The sequence below is a fragment of the Falco punctatus genome, assembly GCF_963210335.1.
Source record: "Falco punctatus genome assembly, chromosome: 15".
NCBI classification, from domain to species: domain Eukaryota; kingdom Metazoa; phylum Chordata; class Aves; order Falconiformes; family Falconidae; genus Falco; species Falco punctatus.
In genome coordinates, this window is record NC_137595.1 from 20,446,504 (window position 1) to 20,462,393 (window position 15,890).

The 15,890-nt window shown below is 41.8% G+C and overlaps 1 protein-coding gene across 2 annotated transcripts in view; it reads right to left on the bottom strand.

Annotated features, from left to right (window-relative positions):
- TRPC5 (transient receptor potential cation channel subfamily C member 5) overlaps nt 1-15,890 on the bottom strand; it is a gene marked incomplete at its 3' end in the record, with an annotated part of 97,700 nt that overhangs the window by 62,057 nt on the left and 19,753 nt on the right. The window contains exon 2 of one of the 2 annotated variants that reach the window (XM_080365905.1): nt 3,218-3,616. In XM_080365905.1, coding sequence (XP_080222031.1) covers nt 3,218-3,595 — 378 coding nt within the window. In that variant the 5' untranslated portion in view covers nt 3,596-3,616. Of the gene's footprint in view, nt 1-3,217; nt 15,688-15,890 lie in introns of both variants that reach the window. The other variant, XM_080365904.1, reaches the window with a different exon arrangement.

Sequence of the window (15,890 nt, forward strand, 5' to 3'; positions counted from 1 at the left end):
CTTAAACAGCAGTCTGGCAAAAGTTTTTAGAATAATGACTGCCGACGTTCACTTAATAACAGGACACAAGTGTCTCTGCTGCCCCATCTCTTCATCCATTTCTCTGAGTCTCTTACATCATGAATGAGACCTTGATTCTCTTACATGAGGAATACAACAAAGGTCACTTCCTATATTTGAAAGTTTTTTTTATTTCTATTCCCTGGAAAGGTCATCATACAGAGGAAAAGCAGAGCTCCCCCGCTTAGGCAGCTCTCCAGAGACAGGTAAGGAGGACCCAGGCCACATCACCTTTTAGAGACCCTGTGGGCTGGTGAGTGAAACTGCTTTGCAGGTCAAGTCTGTAAGGGGCCATTGGTTTCTACTTTATTTTGGGTGTATCTTTTGCTAACAGTAACCCCTAACTGTAGTATTTTTGGTCAGGATTGTAGTGTGATGATAAGGTTGTGGGAATGAGTGAAGATACATGCCCATAAAATGGATTATGCTGAATGATGCTACTCAGCTGCTTTTGAGATGCAAACACAACAATTAACTGAGCTGACGTGAACAGACGCAAATAGGAACAGCTCTTCATGCCTGGCAGTTAGAGAAACAAGACTTTGGTATAGACTCAAATAATAATCTCTCAGAGGCAGGCAGCAGGAAAATGGGAACCAACAGGTTTTCACAGACGCCAGACCCAGATGAAAGAAGGCAATGTACTGAACGTTTAAGAGAGCACAATCAGAAGATGATGCTTCTGCACCTTTGCAGCAAAGACAGACAGCCCCTCATTGGAAACAGGCTGCTACACAAGTCAAGGAGCTGCCTTCACACAGGTTTGTTCAGGCAAACTGAACCTTGTGTACATTTAATGAATAGATTATACTAAACCTTATATATAAGATGTGCTGTGACACTATCTTACCAGTTTCTCAGCCAGACAGAAACTGTTCCATGAAGTGTGAATTTTTCTTACTACTCAACCAAAAAAGCAAGTTTTCTACATGTTTTAGAACACGTAAGTAGCTGACTAGGACAAAGCTGTGCTAATCTGATTTATCAGTTGCTTTTGTGAAAGTAATAAGGCATGGGATTCCCAAAGGACTTTCTGAGCAAGGGTCCAGCAAAGATCATTACTGAATGTATAGTGATACTGCTGTAGAATTAGCATCAGGAACTTGTGTTCAGAAACCTTTCCTGTATTAGCTTTGTAATTTGACAAGCTAACCAACTTTGTCCCAGTTTTGCTTAACTGAGCACTTCTTTCCATTTGTTATATCACGATACTATACATGAAACAAATGTTAATTACCATCACTGCACGAACAATCAGTGAAACTGCTGAAATGGAAGTCCAGTCCTGCAGTCCTGTACCGACTGCCCTTCCTGCCGTCTACAGAAGAGCCTGAACCACAGCCAGGGAAGTTAATCCTGATTTGTACAGTCTCTTGCATCAAGCCTGTACTAGTCTAAAACGTACTGATGAAATCTGGTCTTGTAACAAACCTTGTAAATAATGCTGAAACTGGCACTGCATGTCTTCTCCCATACGCATGTTCTCCTTCAAGTTGTAAACCTTGCAGCAGATACAAGCCCAGCTACAGAAGGATAGCTGCACACTGGCATAGAGTTAAAGAAAAATGAAACAGACCTACTATAAAATGTATCACTGAACTGGAGATGTTATAGCTGAATTTCAGCTGCAATAATCAACCTTATTTCATGGACCTCTGTCTCTGTCCAGTTAAGCCAGCTAGGCTGTGAATTTAAGTGGACAGAAGTCTTGGTATTCAAGAGATCTTAGAGAAATCCACATGAATCCATCTCTTGTTTTCCCTGACATTTAAGGAGAAACTTGTCATTAACCTGCAATAATTACTGGCAGTTCCCCATGCTACTGAAAATAACTTTTCTTCTATTCTACTTTCTGTCCTGTTGGTCTATAGGATGGTCAAATTTTCTAGAAGACCAAGAAAAAAATTACTCATTCTCCATGTACGGTATGTATTTGGCTACTTACATTTTGTCAGACTAAAACCTATATAATAAGAATTCAATGTTTAGGTCTGACAAAAGAGATTCTTCAGCTTTCTAATGCTTAAACCACACATTAGAACCACATTGCTACAGCATGCAGAATGCTGCCATTTCGAAGTATTAAACTGAGCACTCTCGAATGTTGTCAGAGTCAATCCTTATTGTTTACCCTGGCTACACACAATTACTATGGAAAAACTATGTACTAAGGAGCCTATCCATTGAAAACATTTTCTTCTATGATTGACTGGAATTAATAATTTTCTACTTTCACACATAGAAGGATGTGTTCAAGTAGACTTCAAAACAAGGCTTGATATATAAGGGTTATCCAAGTCTTGAATGTTCCCCTCTAAGCAGTGAGCATGCAAAAATTGTCAGTCGTCAGTTATGTATATAAACTATTCTAGTTATTGGCAGTAGTACTTCCAGATGAAAAGAAGCAAAACCAAACAAACAAAAAAAGGAAAAATTAGAGGTGGTGTGATATCTGACACTTCAAGTGACAGAATTTAGACTTTGATTTTTCACAGAAAAATCAGACATTTTTCACAAAGATTCTTAATTTAACTTACTGATGGCTTTGTAGCTAAGGATCCTTCCTACAAGTCATAGTTCTTCACTGCTCAGCTATATAGCAGCTCAGCTCATGCTGTAACGTTATGTACTGTCTCAGCATTTCTGAACTAGAGCTCTCTAGAGATAGAGACCAAGGTGATATGTCTGTACTATGGCTAAGTACTGAAACCTAGCAAATGGTTTGCTTGCTTACAGTTATTTACAAGCTTGTGTGCTTTCAGGATTTACTTATGAAAAGCTATTCCACTTAGTATCAGTACAACACCATAGCAATAGTTCATATTTACAGACTGTAGGATAATTTCAGACAGCCCCAAATTCCATTGCAAAGTGCGTGTCTATAAATCAACCTATAAATCACTATATTCACAAACACTGCAAGACTGAAAAGAACACCGAGTGAAATTGAAAATGCTGAGTATTTAAGTCAGGCAGAACAAGTTTGCTCAGACTGGAAAGTTATCATCCAAACAGAACTGCCCACATCTACTCTGGGCATTTATAGCAATGGACCTAGATTAAGGACTTTATGACACCTGCACAGCACCTCTCTGTGCAGTACCACTTTCCTAATGCAATATAATAGCTTAAAATTGAACTGGAACACTCAGCTAACCTGTTTTTCACCACTTGGCTTCCTGTAATTCAGCAGCAGCTCCACAGCTCCCACCACTTCTTTCCGTATTGCATACAGCAGAGCATCTCCCACATACACACTGTGGTTCAAAAGCAACTCCATGATCTCCAGATTTTCATTCTCTATGGCTATTAAAAGGGCACTGCGACCAAGAGGATCCATACAGTTAATGTTGATGTTGTAGTAGATCTCTGCCTCTTGCAAGGCATGTTTCACACTGGCATAGTCCCCCTTCTCCACAGCGCTGAGGTAGGCCTTCTCCTCTGCCGAGAGCTCTGCCTCCGCTCGCACGATCTGTAATGGGATCCGATCTCTGTACGGTGAATAGTTTACCTTTTTGTAGTATAGCTGGGCCATTGTTCATAGTGACCGGGCAACCTACGGGGGAACAAGAAGCACGTGTAAGTGACAAAACAGATGAGCAACCCCTATCTGTTCCTCACAGGGGACAAATTTCCAAAGGTCCATCACGGTAAAAGCTTCTGATCCCTTTTTAAACTGTTTTGCTCTCAACACCGTGACTGTAACACATCCTGAGCAGCCCCAAATTAAAAGGCTACCTGAAAAAATAAAGGTTACACCACTGCTCAGAGAGGTATGCAGAAGGACATACACTCACTATATTTTAAAATCTGGTTTAAACACTATGCTGTTGATTTCTTTTATCTGGTCAGAAGCATGATTTTCTTGTTTATGGATAATCTATCATATGTGCAAATAGGCGGATTTATCATCTTTGCTTTATTTCCCGCACAATGTTTTTTTTACTTCCCTCCTTTTTCACTGCTGAGCCAGGTCCTCAGCATCTCTGAACTGTCAGCGATGTGAGCTGCTGATTTACACCCTCCTATTTACAATAATAAGATTTATTTTGATTGTTTTTGTTGCTTCTTCTCTGCTTCCATCTCTTAAAGCAGGGTGTTTTTTTTCCCTAATGTTTACTCTTTGACTAAGTCACAATTTTATTTTTAAAGCTTGCATGTTTTTAATCGTATTTTCTCACTCACCTCATTTACAAATAGGACCTAAAGACCGGCTGATGTAGAAAGCCACCACCTTTGCTCTCCAGAGACAGTGATGTTGCTTATGGCCTAGAAAAATGCAAAGTAAATCCTGCCCTGGACCAAATGTAGAAGACGGAACGAATTACTGAGCCGTTCCTTCCCACGGCTCAGAGGACCTAGCAGGTGACTGAAGTCGTAGGAAACATGGGCTGGACAGGTATTCACACGTAAGGAAAGAGGAGCTATGCTTATCTACCTCCGTTTAGCATCACTAAACCACACCAAATCAGAACCAGGGGACACCAGCAGCTGTAACTAATTAGATGACATTTCATCTCCTTGCCTAAAGCTTAATGGTTTCCTGCAGCAAATTAGCCAGAGTTTTGTTCCCTTTTAGTGCCCTATCCAGGGGAAAGATGAGGTTTTGATGAAAGAGATAATGAGAAGGAGGATCTTGTCGTTCAGGTGCCGAACCGGGAGACACCATGGGTTCTGTTCTTACCATCCCACTGCACGCCATAAGGCAACTGTGTTCAGCAGAGCCAATTTGCATTTTGCCTTCAGCTCCAGTGTAACGGGCCTGGTGCGGTAGGAGTGGGTGGATCTGAGCTCCAGCCCAGCTGACACTGCAAAACGGTGGGTGGTTGTAGCATATAGCAAAGTTACATCTGCGTGTTTCCTGGGGAGCCAGAGATCTGTAACAAGTTTGGCATCTCAAAAAATGTGCTCTCTTAGTATCCCGATTTCCTACAAGTACGAGAAGTTTTGTTTGTTACATTCCCAGAGTTACAGCTCTCTGCACATATCCTTCAACCTGAAGACACACACAAAGGTGTTAAGAGGCAAAATGATCCAAAAAGAAGCCATTGTAAATACATTGGCTTATTTTCTACTGAAATGTTAGGACACTAAAGCTTTTAGAACTAGGGAACAATCTCTTAGGAGCTTGAAGTTTTAGTAGACTACACGTATAACCAACTACTAGGACTAAATATCACAGGTCATTTTTCGAATCTTGTTTTTGAAAATGTTATCCCTGCAGGGTCCAGCCAATTCCCACTGAAATACTGACAAGACAGAAAAGGATGCAGAATAGGTCTGACAGCAAGTAAGGACCAAAGAGATCTTTGGGGAAGTAAGGATAAGCCCAAATAGGAAGGGAAGTTTTGTCATCATGTGACAGTCCAGCTCACAGGAGCAGGGAACACCAGTGGTGGGACTGGTGGCAGAGAACAGTAGCCACTGTGGGGAGGTCTCCAAGGGGGAATCTGTTGGCTCCAAAAAACCCAAGGGATTACGGTGACAAGCGCAGCTGCTGAAGTGGATCTGGATATTTTTCACTGCTCTTCAGTTTAATTGAATGTTTTGTAGATGGTGAGTAACATTTGCAATGAGTTATAACAAATGCCACGTTATGAAACATCATGCCAGAATTGGATCCCTTTCCAACAATTTTGTAGAAAGAAAAGAAAGCTTCAGCTATCTTAACTTCTTAGTGAGATCTCATCTCCCAGTACAAGCCCAGTCCAAGAAAGTATTTTGTTAATACTTCAGGAACATAAGAAGCTGTGATAAAACTAAACAGGAAAAACTCACAAAAAGAATTATTTGCCCTGAATTCTTCTCACACCATCATCTGCATAGCCTAACAAACGCACACTGCTAACTGGATTTGGAAATGATAGCCTGCAATATAAAAATAAAAAAAAATATGTCTGCCCAGATTACACGGAGGATTTCAGCTGTTGAGCCTCCCCTCAGCCAAAGATCCAGCACAATTACAGATGGACCTTCCAAACCTGATGTCCTACTCTTCCAAAACTGCCTAACAGAGCATTAGTCAAACGTGGATGGAATAAATGAGCCCAAGGATCACTGCTCTCTAGCTGTTGTTTCCCAATACCACCAGTCTCCTGGAGGCAGCACCTTTTGGTTAAAGAAACAATGTTGGTAGACCCTAGACCACGTGTTTGTCCCAGAGTAGTACTGTCTCTTGCTTAACAGTTAAAAAATGACAAAAATATTCACGAAATCCAGGTAAGAAAAGGCGTAGGCAGTTCATAGGTGCCTAGAAATGATGACGTACTTGAAAGTAGCGAAAATAGAAACACAGTCCCACTAAAATTTTGGAATCTGTGCAGAGCCTGAAAATGCACATTTTCCATATGAATTCTTTTCAGAGAGAGGCATTTTTCTGCTACTTGAGTTAATATTTGGGGCAAGGAATTTTTTTTCCAGTCTATGCCTGGTTGCAGATGCTCCAGACGATATCCAATGAGTGATTAATGCCACGGTGATACCTCCAGCACAAACAGGTGTAGAAAAATTAAGAGAATCACATAAAAAACCACACAATATAAGGCAAAGAAACTTGCCGCTCCATTTGGACTCTGTCACCTCTCTCCAGTGGTGCCAATTTTCTCCCTGAACTATTAGTCCGAATCTTCAAGCCATTTCAGCCTGACACCACTTCTATGTTGCCTGGCACAGAAATGAGAGCTTTGGCCCCTGAAAAGCAGCCGTACCTGGCAGAAACAGCTTGTCTGGCTTGGGAAAGGAAGCTTTCCAGCCACATTACTTTGTCCAATAACACAAAATGGTTTTTCTATCCCTGCCAAAATTTCTCTGCATCTTCCAACACTCAGTTCAGATGTATCTATTTCCTACATCAACAAGGCTATTTTTTTCAATCTAAAGAGTGAAATGGCATCACAGCTGCCACAGGTGGGCTTGTTGGGATCTCCTGCTGCTTGCTTTTGGACTGGACTCTTGGGATGGACATGTCCAGTCACAATGGTACTACTTCAGTCAAGGGCTGAAAACAATGGCTTTTGCTGAAAACTAAGAAGTGGCTTTATACATGTCACCATCTGTATGAAATCTACAGTCGGCACTCTCTACAGACACTGTGCTGTCCACAATGCCCTTGTGTGTTCCCACCCTGGAATGATCAGTTCATCACTGATGCCCATGTGAACCAGAGATTGCTTCCGCACCAAGGGGGAAGAGACAACAGGAAGAATGAAAATCAGCCTTCCTTTCTAATGTTTCTTGTCAGAGAGAAAATGTAGGGAGAAAATGTCATGAAAATTGCACAGAGTTTAGAGCAATGTGTGGTAGTATGGGAAAAAGCAAGGGGGGCAGCCTGAGGGATATGTAAGAAGCAGTGAGGAGAGAGCAAGGAGAAAGAAGAGCAGGGGAGCAGCACTGATCTGTAGCTATTAGTTAGAGATGTGGTTAATTAAGATAGGCAGGCAAAGGTCACTCAGCAGCACAGCACTGCCTTTTACCACTAAAAATTTCATGAGTTTTCACTACAAATTTCTTTAGGATCTGTTAGCAGTTGAACCATCCCTCATTTCCCACTTCACACACACAACACACTCCCACATGCCACTGTCTCATGGGTATCAGAATGACCTGTATGATGAGTATAACTGAAAGAGTGGGAGCCAGTGCCAGTTTACATCCATGTAGTCACCAGGCCCATTATAAAATAGGACCTTCCTGGCTTTTATCATCATTTGACTTTTCATGATGCTGATTAAGAGGTGGAAAAGCACCATTGCTCCTGATTGCTGAGTTCCCTGTTTAATGGAAGCAGTGGAGACTTGTAGGGGTACTGAATTTAGATACCAGAGCTCATCGCTCCCAGCCGATGACAGCATCTGACTACCTGGGGAACAAATCAAATACTGGATCTTGAACACAAGATCAACAGACAAGAGCTACCTTTCCCACTTGATGGGACTCAGTACAAGCAGCCAACTCATATCACACATTAGAGCAGACAACAAAACACCCCATCTGCCAAGCTGCAAATAGAGTGGTTGGTTGTTCCCTCCTCCTGGAGATTCACTCTGACACATGTTGGCAAAACCGTGTGTGTGGCTTTAAATGTCACTACATCTTCTCTCTCAGATCTGCAGAAGGGTTTATGTACTGGAAAGCCTGCCTGTATTTTCTAGTTGTATCGGCCCAATAAAAGAACTGATATCTTGCAACACATCTTACTTCACTGCTTCCCTCCATCCTTCTCTCCAATGCTATTTTTTTCTTTTTAGTATTTTAGGGAGAGTATTTTCCTCATTTTGCATTTCTAATCTGGACTTCAGGTCTGGCAATCATGGACCATACTACTAAAATGGCCTGTCTCTTCCATCATGCTCAAAGGCTGTGTGCTCAGTTATATTGATCTTTTTTAAAAAGATTATAAACTTGAGTTATGAAATAGTCCAGAAGGGCCACTTAGGTAAATAATATTACATATAGTTAATGGACCAAATGAATTTGTGATTGGATCCTTCTTCTAAGTGCTCTAGATCTTATTTACTAACAATGCCTGACTGAGCTTATACCTCCCATAGTTTGAGAAAATAAAACCGATTTTGTAACATCCTGCAAATCTTTTTCTTCTGCAAAGATACTCTCTTGTTCCAGAAAATTCCTCTTCCATGGAGTTCAGTGGGAACCAGATTGTAACCCTAAGTCTCACTGCTTCTCACGATGTCTCTGCATCACACTCACCACCTTTTTGGTTAAAAGGAGAAATTTTTCCTGATGCTTTTAAATGCAAAAAGAGCCACTACTGAATAAACGTACCACCTCAGAAGTATTTTAAAAGTATAAAACTGTAATGACCTTCTGCTGTATATGGCTGCATAAATTCCCTTTAGCAACAGCCCCATGATCTCAGGAAGTTTATATTCAGCTCATAAGTTATATAAGATATATCACTCCCCTGGAATAAGTGCTTTCCAAAACTTGCAGAGTTGCAGCACAACACAAAAATGAGAAACTGACAGCTAATAAAATTGGAGATGAGTAATCTAGTTTCACTGCCCAAGATGAGTGAAAGGGAGAGCACTAATACAATATGCGATAAAAATGCAAGGCTGCAGTTGTTCATGATTCACATTGGAGAATATGTACTTAAAAGATGCAGAGAAAAATTCTTCGTAGAATGTTTTTCACTCATCACTCCAGGCACAGTTAAGAATACATATAGTCACTGGGGTACTGCATGTAACCTTCTAATCTGAGAAGTGTTTGTAGAAGAACACAACCTCAAACTTCAGATTACAAAATTTACAGAAGCCAAAAGAAAATTCTTTGCCAGTAACTCAAAATGTCATAATTTGACTCAAGTCCCAGCTGCAATTCTTAACTTCCTGGAGAGGGTGACAATTATCAAAGATATATATGTTTGATTTCAAAAGGCCAACTCTTTGGTGTAATTCTCTTCCGCTGCATGCTCAATTGATGAGTCATGACCAACCCCATATGGGTGTATATATGTACGTATATATAAACATACCATTACAAAAGATATCACATATGGAGTACACTTCGAGATCCTGTTGGGCTTAAGAAAGTACCTCTTCCTCTCTGAGCTATCAGTGGTCCGAACTAAAACCTAGGAATCAAACTCAGTTCGCAGTCTTCTGGCTTTAGGGTGCTCTATCATGTCCATCTAGGACATCTACAAGGCTGCCTAATGCTGGAAGATGGAAATCTTGGCACGACTGAACTCTCTGCTAGATGAATAAGCTCTCTCTGCTGGACACAGCCTTACTGAGAGCCAGAATGACTCTGTAGAACAAACTTGCCCAGGAAGTAAGGAGCACTGCAAAATTTACTGCTTTTCATTAGACACGCAAAGCGCTTGGTTTGCCCTTGCCTTCTCAAGCAGAGGGGCACAGCTACATATGTACTTCAAAGGAAAACAACAAATCTTGACACTCCACCACATACGCTCAAAACCACGGGGAAGAGTCTAAAAGCCAGCATGTAACAGATGTGAATCGTGTTGTCTTGGGGAAGAGCTGAGGGGCTCTCCCATGCTCTAGTGATGACTGTAGCAGAAGAACCTACCTAGAGAGAACACCACCATGAAACTGGCCTCAGTGTCAGGCTGAGCTCTACAGGCCTGAAACATCCCATGGGTTTTGCATGGGGTTTTGTAGGTGCAAGGCTTCACCTCGCTGTATCTCTGCAGAATCAAAAAGTCAGCTAGCGGGTAAGCAAGGCTGGTATTCAGGACAGAAAAGGAAGATTTAATTTTGGAGAGGTAGAAAGTTCTATTATACTCATCTGCAGATCTAATTAAGGAAAATCTGCAGGAAAAGACTTTTGCATTTGTCATACCTAACTGCTGTAGCGGGAAACAAAACTGAAGACTTTGCCAGCACACAAGCCCTTCTTCACATCTGGATTGACCTGACCATAGAGAAGAACTCACACCACAAGCCTAACCATTTAAAAAAGATGAGGCATTTGATACTTCTTGCTTTTCTCCTCAAGCCAACTATGAATTTTGTTCTGTTCTTACTAGGTTTCTCTATTGAACTGACTGCTTCAGCATTTGAGTCCTTCATAACACTGGAGGACATGAGCAGACCTTCACATGACCAGGATGTTCTCAAAATGCTTTTTTCCATGGAGCTGCAGAGGTGGGCTACCACTGCTAACAATAATCAGCTGCAGCAACCCAGAAAAGTTCTTCTTCTTCTATCTTTTGCCCCCAATAGTTCTCTGTCCTCCATCATCACCTGCTGAGCTTGATGTTCTCTTCAGCAGAGCTTTATTTCAAAAAGATGCTGTCCGGACATTTAAGTTTTGTACATCTGTGACTTAAATAAGATAGTTTTTCCTCAATGTGAAACTTCTTAAATGTGTATTTTAGCTGTAATTTAGAAATACACAGTGTAACAACATTTCAGGAGATACACAGCTACTGCATTTTGTGGGCTGGCTGCTTAATTCATCCAAATGAGTGATGCCCTGAGTTTTAACAGTGCATGGAAAAACACTTCTCGGGGAGACTCTACTTTGCTGTGGAGGAAAAAGATTTGTACTCACCTGGCTCAGCTCAGCATATTTGTGTGACCTACTCCTCCATCATACATGACTTTTAAGGCCTCTTGCCTGAACAGGTTGTACTGGCATTATTTAAGGGTGAAAGTCACCAAGAAAACAGTATTGGGAAACCCCTAGTTTATGTTATAACGTTCATTAGCTTCATTAGTTTCAGTTTAGTTGCACAGAAGTTGCAGCATTTCATATTAACCCGGACAAGCCCTAGATACACGAGCTTAAAGCAGAATCCATTTATTACAGCCTGTAAGCAAGCTGGTATGAGGCTGCTCAGCCTTGTACTGTGCAAGTGAACTCACACAACAAACAGTACCCTTTGTGGGGAAATGACAGCAAAAGCTAATACCAAGCTTGCCTAAATTTGTCAAACAGTAGATTCATTCTATGCACACATATAGAGTGTTTGCATTCCAGAAAAATTGCTAATATAGAATCATAGAGTTGTTTTGGTTGCAAAAGACCTTTAGGATCACTGAGTCCAACCCTTAACCCAGCACTGCCAAGTCCACTGCTAAACCACGTCCCTAAGAGCCGTATCTACAGGTCTTTTAAAAACCTCCAGGGACAATGACTCCATCACTTCCTTGAGCAGCCTGTTCCCGTGCTTGACAACCCTTTCAGTGAATATGTTTGATTTCAAAGTGCTTTCTTTGGTCTCTGGACAATAATAAACGGGACATCTACTCCTTGCCACTGTGATTCACACGCAGCCTAAGCAGCCAAGCAGAACATGGGCCAATACTCATCCCTGGGTTCAGGACAAGCAACAACCTTGTCTATCTCCAGCTCTGTCAGTGCGGTCTTTGCAGAGAGGGCAACTAGAGTTAGCCCAGATTTGGTTTCATCTGTCCTGAAAGCAACACGCAGCCTCCAGCATGTTTTAATGGAAAACATGACAGAAAAAACCTCTGGTGTAGAGCCAATTGCAAAACTCTTTTTGCAAAATAATTTGGGAGGCAGAGGGAGAGGGGAGTACTGACCCATCCTGGAATATTACAGTTTTACCTCAACAAAAATCAGTCTGGGCTACTAAATTTACTTCCTGGTGATGGAATGGCGGCAGCGCATGCTTTTAGCTACTATTACAATGAAGGATTTACAGTCTATAATTCTCCCACTTCTTTCCACACAGCTATCACACAGGTGTGAATAAATAAAAATGCACCACTGTGTGTAGCCTAAAAAAAAAAAAAGTAAAAAAAAAAGTCCTGGAATATATTCATAGTATGTATCTTTGCAAATGCAGACAGAACAGAAAGCTTATTTTGGCTGCCTGATGTCACTGCTCTTGTCCCTATGTCTTTTGAGATAGGCTATCTATTCATTTTCCACCATCTAATAACAAAAAAGAGATGTCAAGTGAACTGAGAAATACCGTTAAGCAAGCTGCCCCATTGCCTTATCTGCTAATGCAGCACTAATGTGGCATGGCATCATTATCATCTCTGTGCTCTATGTCCACTGTTTCTGCGCCTGCTGCTTGTAGTCTCTTAGCTGCTGTAGCTATTGAAGAAGAGATTTTTTTTGCCTGTTCCCACTCCCGCTCAACGAGTGTTGTAATCATTTCTTCCACCAACAAGATAATCTGTGAACATCATCTGTAGGAAAGCTGACGGCAGTATGGGCTGTTAGACCTGCCTCAGCCTGGCTGAAAGTACAAGTAAACCACCTAGCTGGAAAAGAAAAATACAAGATTATGGCACAGTTTCCAGGATGAGGAAAGGGCAGCTGCAGCAAGCTACAAACGAACAGTGACCGTTGATTAGGCTCTGCTTCTTGTCTCAGTAATGGGTGGATTTATTAGTGGTGATCAGCTACCGTTTCTGAACGAGCTCTGCTGGAACTATTTTCATTGGCACCCATGTAAAAAAATAGTCAAGACCCAGTGTATGCAGCAGCCATCACCTGCAGCCCCCTGGACTGACAGTCTCCAGTGTTACTATGCCGTAGTAACTCTAGCTCTTGGCTCCATTTTAGTTTTGTTCCTAATTTTGTCATTCAAACCAGACTAGAGGTTCTCAGAAGGAAAAGCAAAAACCATGTGCTCAATTCTCACCTATTTCCCAGTTGCAAAGAAAGGCTGTTTTAGACAATACTATGTTCACCTGCAGCACCTTCTGGAGATGAAAAAGTGCAAGGCCCACGAATACTGTTACCCTGAGTTAATTTCCAAACTATGTAAATATGGAGGGATTAAAAGCCAAATTCCTGCAGCTACAGAACACTGGGGACAGAAATACAAGGAATCTGTACCCCAAGGACAGTGAGCACGCCACTTGCATTTCTGTCATTTGCACAAATGGGACCAAAAAGAGAGTTCATGACGGGCAAGGAGCAGCTGCCCTGCCCCCATGAGGGTGCTAGTGCCTGGTAGTGATGCTTGTGTGCCTACGCTCTGCAGAAAGGGAACAAGCTTTCCTACTTTTCTCCTTTCTAAAACCTTCAGAAAAGAAAGATTTCTTAAGGGCTTCAAGACAGAGGAATAAAATTCTGAAAAATCGAAGTATTTGAAGTACTTAGAGCAGGTGACTGATGTGAATGCAGCACAAGCTTGGCAGGGAGTGGGGCGGTGGGGGGATCTCTCCTTCACTAGCACCAGCCGATCCAGGGCACACTGCTCTCTCCTGTGGCTGCAGCCAGTGGTGGCTGCCCAGCTTCCCTGCCACACTCGACCCTGGCTGGTTCGGGCACACCTCGCCAGCGAGTCCTGTAGCCTGAGCCACCTGAACGGTTGTAGAGCTGAGAACAAGAAAGATTTCTTGCTGAATGTACCATTTTAAAATGATGGAGACTAAGCATTACAGATCGCGATGGCAGTGCAATCAGTTGATCTCAGTCATGTTTTTGCACAAGTCAGGCCTGGTCCTAGCATCCCTCACTGCCACTTCTGTTGAGACAGTCCCTTGACAGAGCGACTGCCTCGGCTGTGCAGTAAAGCAGGGCATTTTATGGGGAGGCGGAAATGTCATACAGAAAAAAGAAAAGCAAAATTTTCATAGAGAGAAAGTGGGAGGGAGCTTCCCCTGACAATGATAATAAACAGAACAGCCTGCAGATAAAATAAAGCAGCAAAGCCAAATCCTATTTCATTAAGATAGCTTAGAAAGAGCCTAGAACTGCAAACTGGACAGTTTTTCAAGACCCAGAGAAAGGCTGGAGGAGATAAAAACATTCATTTAAAATGGAAAAACACAGTTCTCTAGAGAATTAAGCATGTGAATCTAAAAGGCACTAAAAAATTCTGCACAGACATAAAGCAGCATGGAAGAGGAGTAACACTGTTAACACGGCTTTTAAGTAAAGAAACGCATAGGACACAGATCTTTGCTTCTGTTAATGCCCTAATAAGGTTCCTGAACAATATCTCCAATATAAAACTTGCCTATTCAACTACCAAATCATTCTTACAAAGTCAGAGATTTGGGTCAGAGATTTGTAGGAGTAACCTTTTTAGTTCTTAATCTTCATGCCCTTTGGCTAGCAACAATAGTAACACCCATCTCTGGCATGGCTTTTCAGCCATAGATCTAAAAGTACTTTGAAAGGACAGACAGCACTCATCCTCTCATTGCATGGACAGGGAATCCGTAGTAAAGAGAAGGGAAATGATTTGCTTCATCCTTTCGTGACCACAAGTGATAACTGTCCAGAAATGTCCCGACATACACATCTGTATGTATAGCTTAACATGTGTAACAGATCCTTTTTGTCTACTGAGACAATCGCAATGCCAGAACTATTGGAGTCAGAATGCCTCCAGCAGAGCTGATCACTGAGCCCCTTTATAGGGATATGAAACGCTCTTCCCTTGCCCTATTGTCACTTTCTGTATAGAGAGAACCACGCAGGAGCTTTGCTTCTGCCCACACCTGCTCCTCACCTTACCGGCAGCCACTGTGGTTAACAGGAACACTGCAGTCCCTCTTCCTTGGGCTCACGTCTGAAGTTTGCAGACGTTCTGCCCTATGATGTTGCAGTGGAAGCCTTTTGGCACCCCTTTCCAACCTCACGGCAGTGACTACCCTCTCCTAGGCTCCATGCCCTGATGGGGAGCGGTGGTTCTGTCCCATGTAAGGTTGCACATGAAGTGATGATAAAAACCAGAAATGTTCCACCTCATTAGGGAAACTTCTTATTTTAAATATTCCACAGGGCTACACTGTCACATGCTGAAAAATCCTGCAGGACATTATCTTCAAAATCAGTCCCTGGTCTTTCTAAGGGGAGCTTCTCACACAGGTACAGGATGTTTTTTTCTTCCTCCCCAAGTTCATGTCTTCAATATAACTTAACGTCGCCGCTTTTTTTTTTTAGTATTTTCCTTCTTCAAGATACTACTCTAAAATTTTCTCCCATTTTCTTTTGGATGTAATTTTGCAGTTCGTTTTGATGTTCAATTGTGTTCATTCAAGCAATCTTGGCTTTCAAGAGAAATCTGAGGTGAGGTTCATCAGTTTTTCTTCAGAAAATATTTATTTTGTATGCTCTTAGTTTTAGGCTCAGCTACAGTATAACTGCAGGGGGTTCATGTTTAAATTGAGCTGTATTCGTCCGGTTGCAGCAGTGGGCCTATGCAAAGGAAATGCACAAATCCATAAATAAGGCTTAGCACAATTTCACTGCTCTACTTAATGCCGACATTTGCAAGCTCTGTTTTCCCAGACCTCTTGCTTCCAAATTCCTGCACCTGCTAATTTTTTTAATTCTGTTTTCAGTGAGTTCAGACATGTGTATTCTTAATTATGCTAATGAAGAATAAACTATTTAAAATA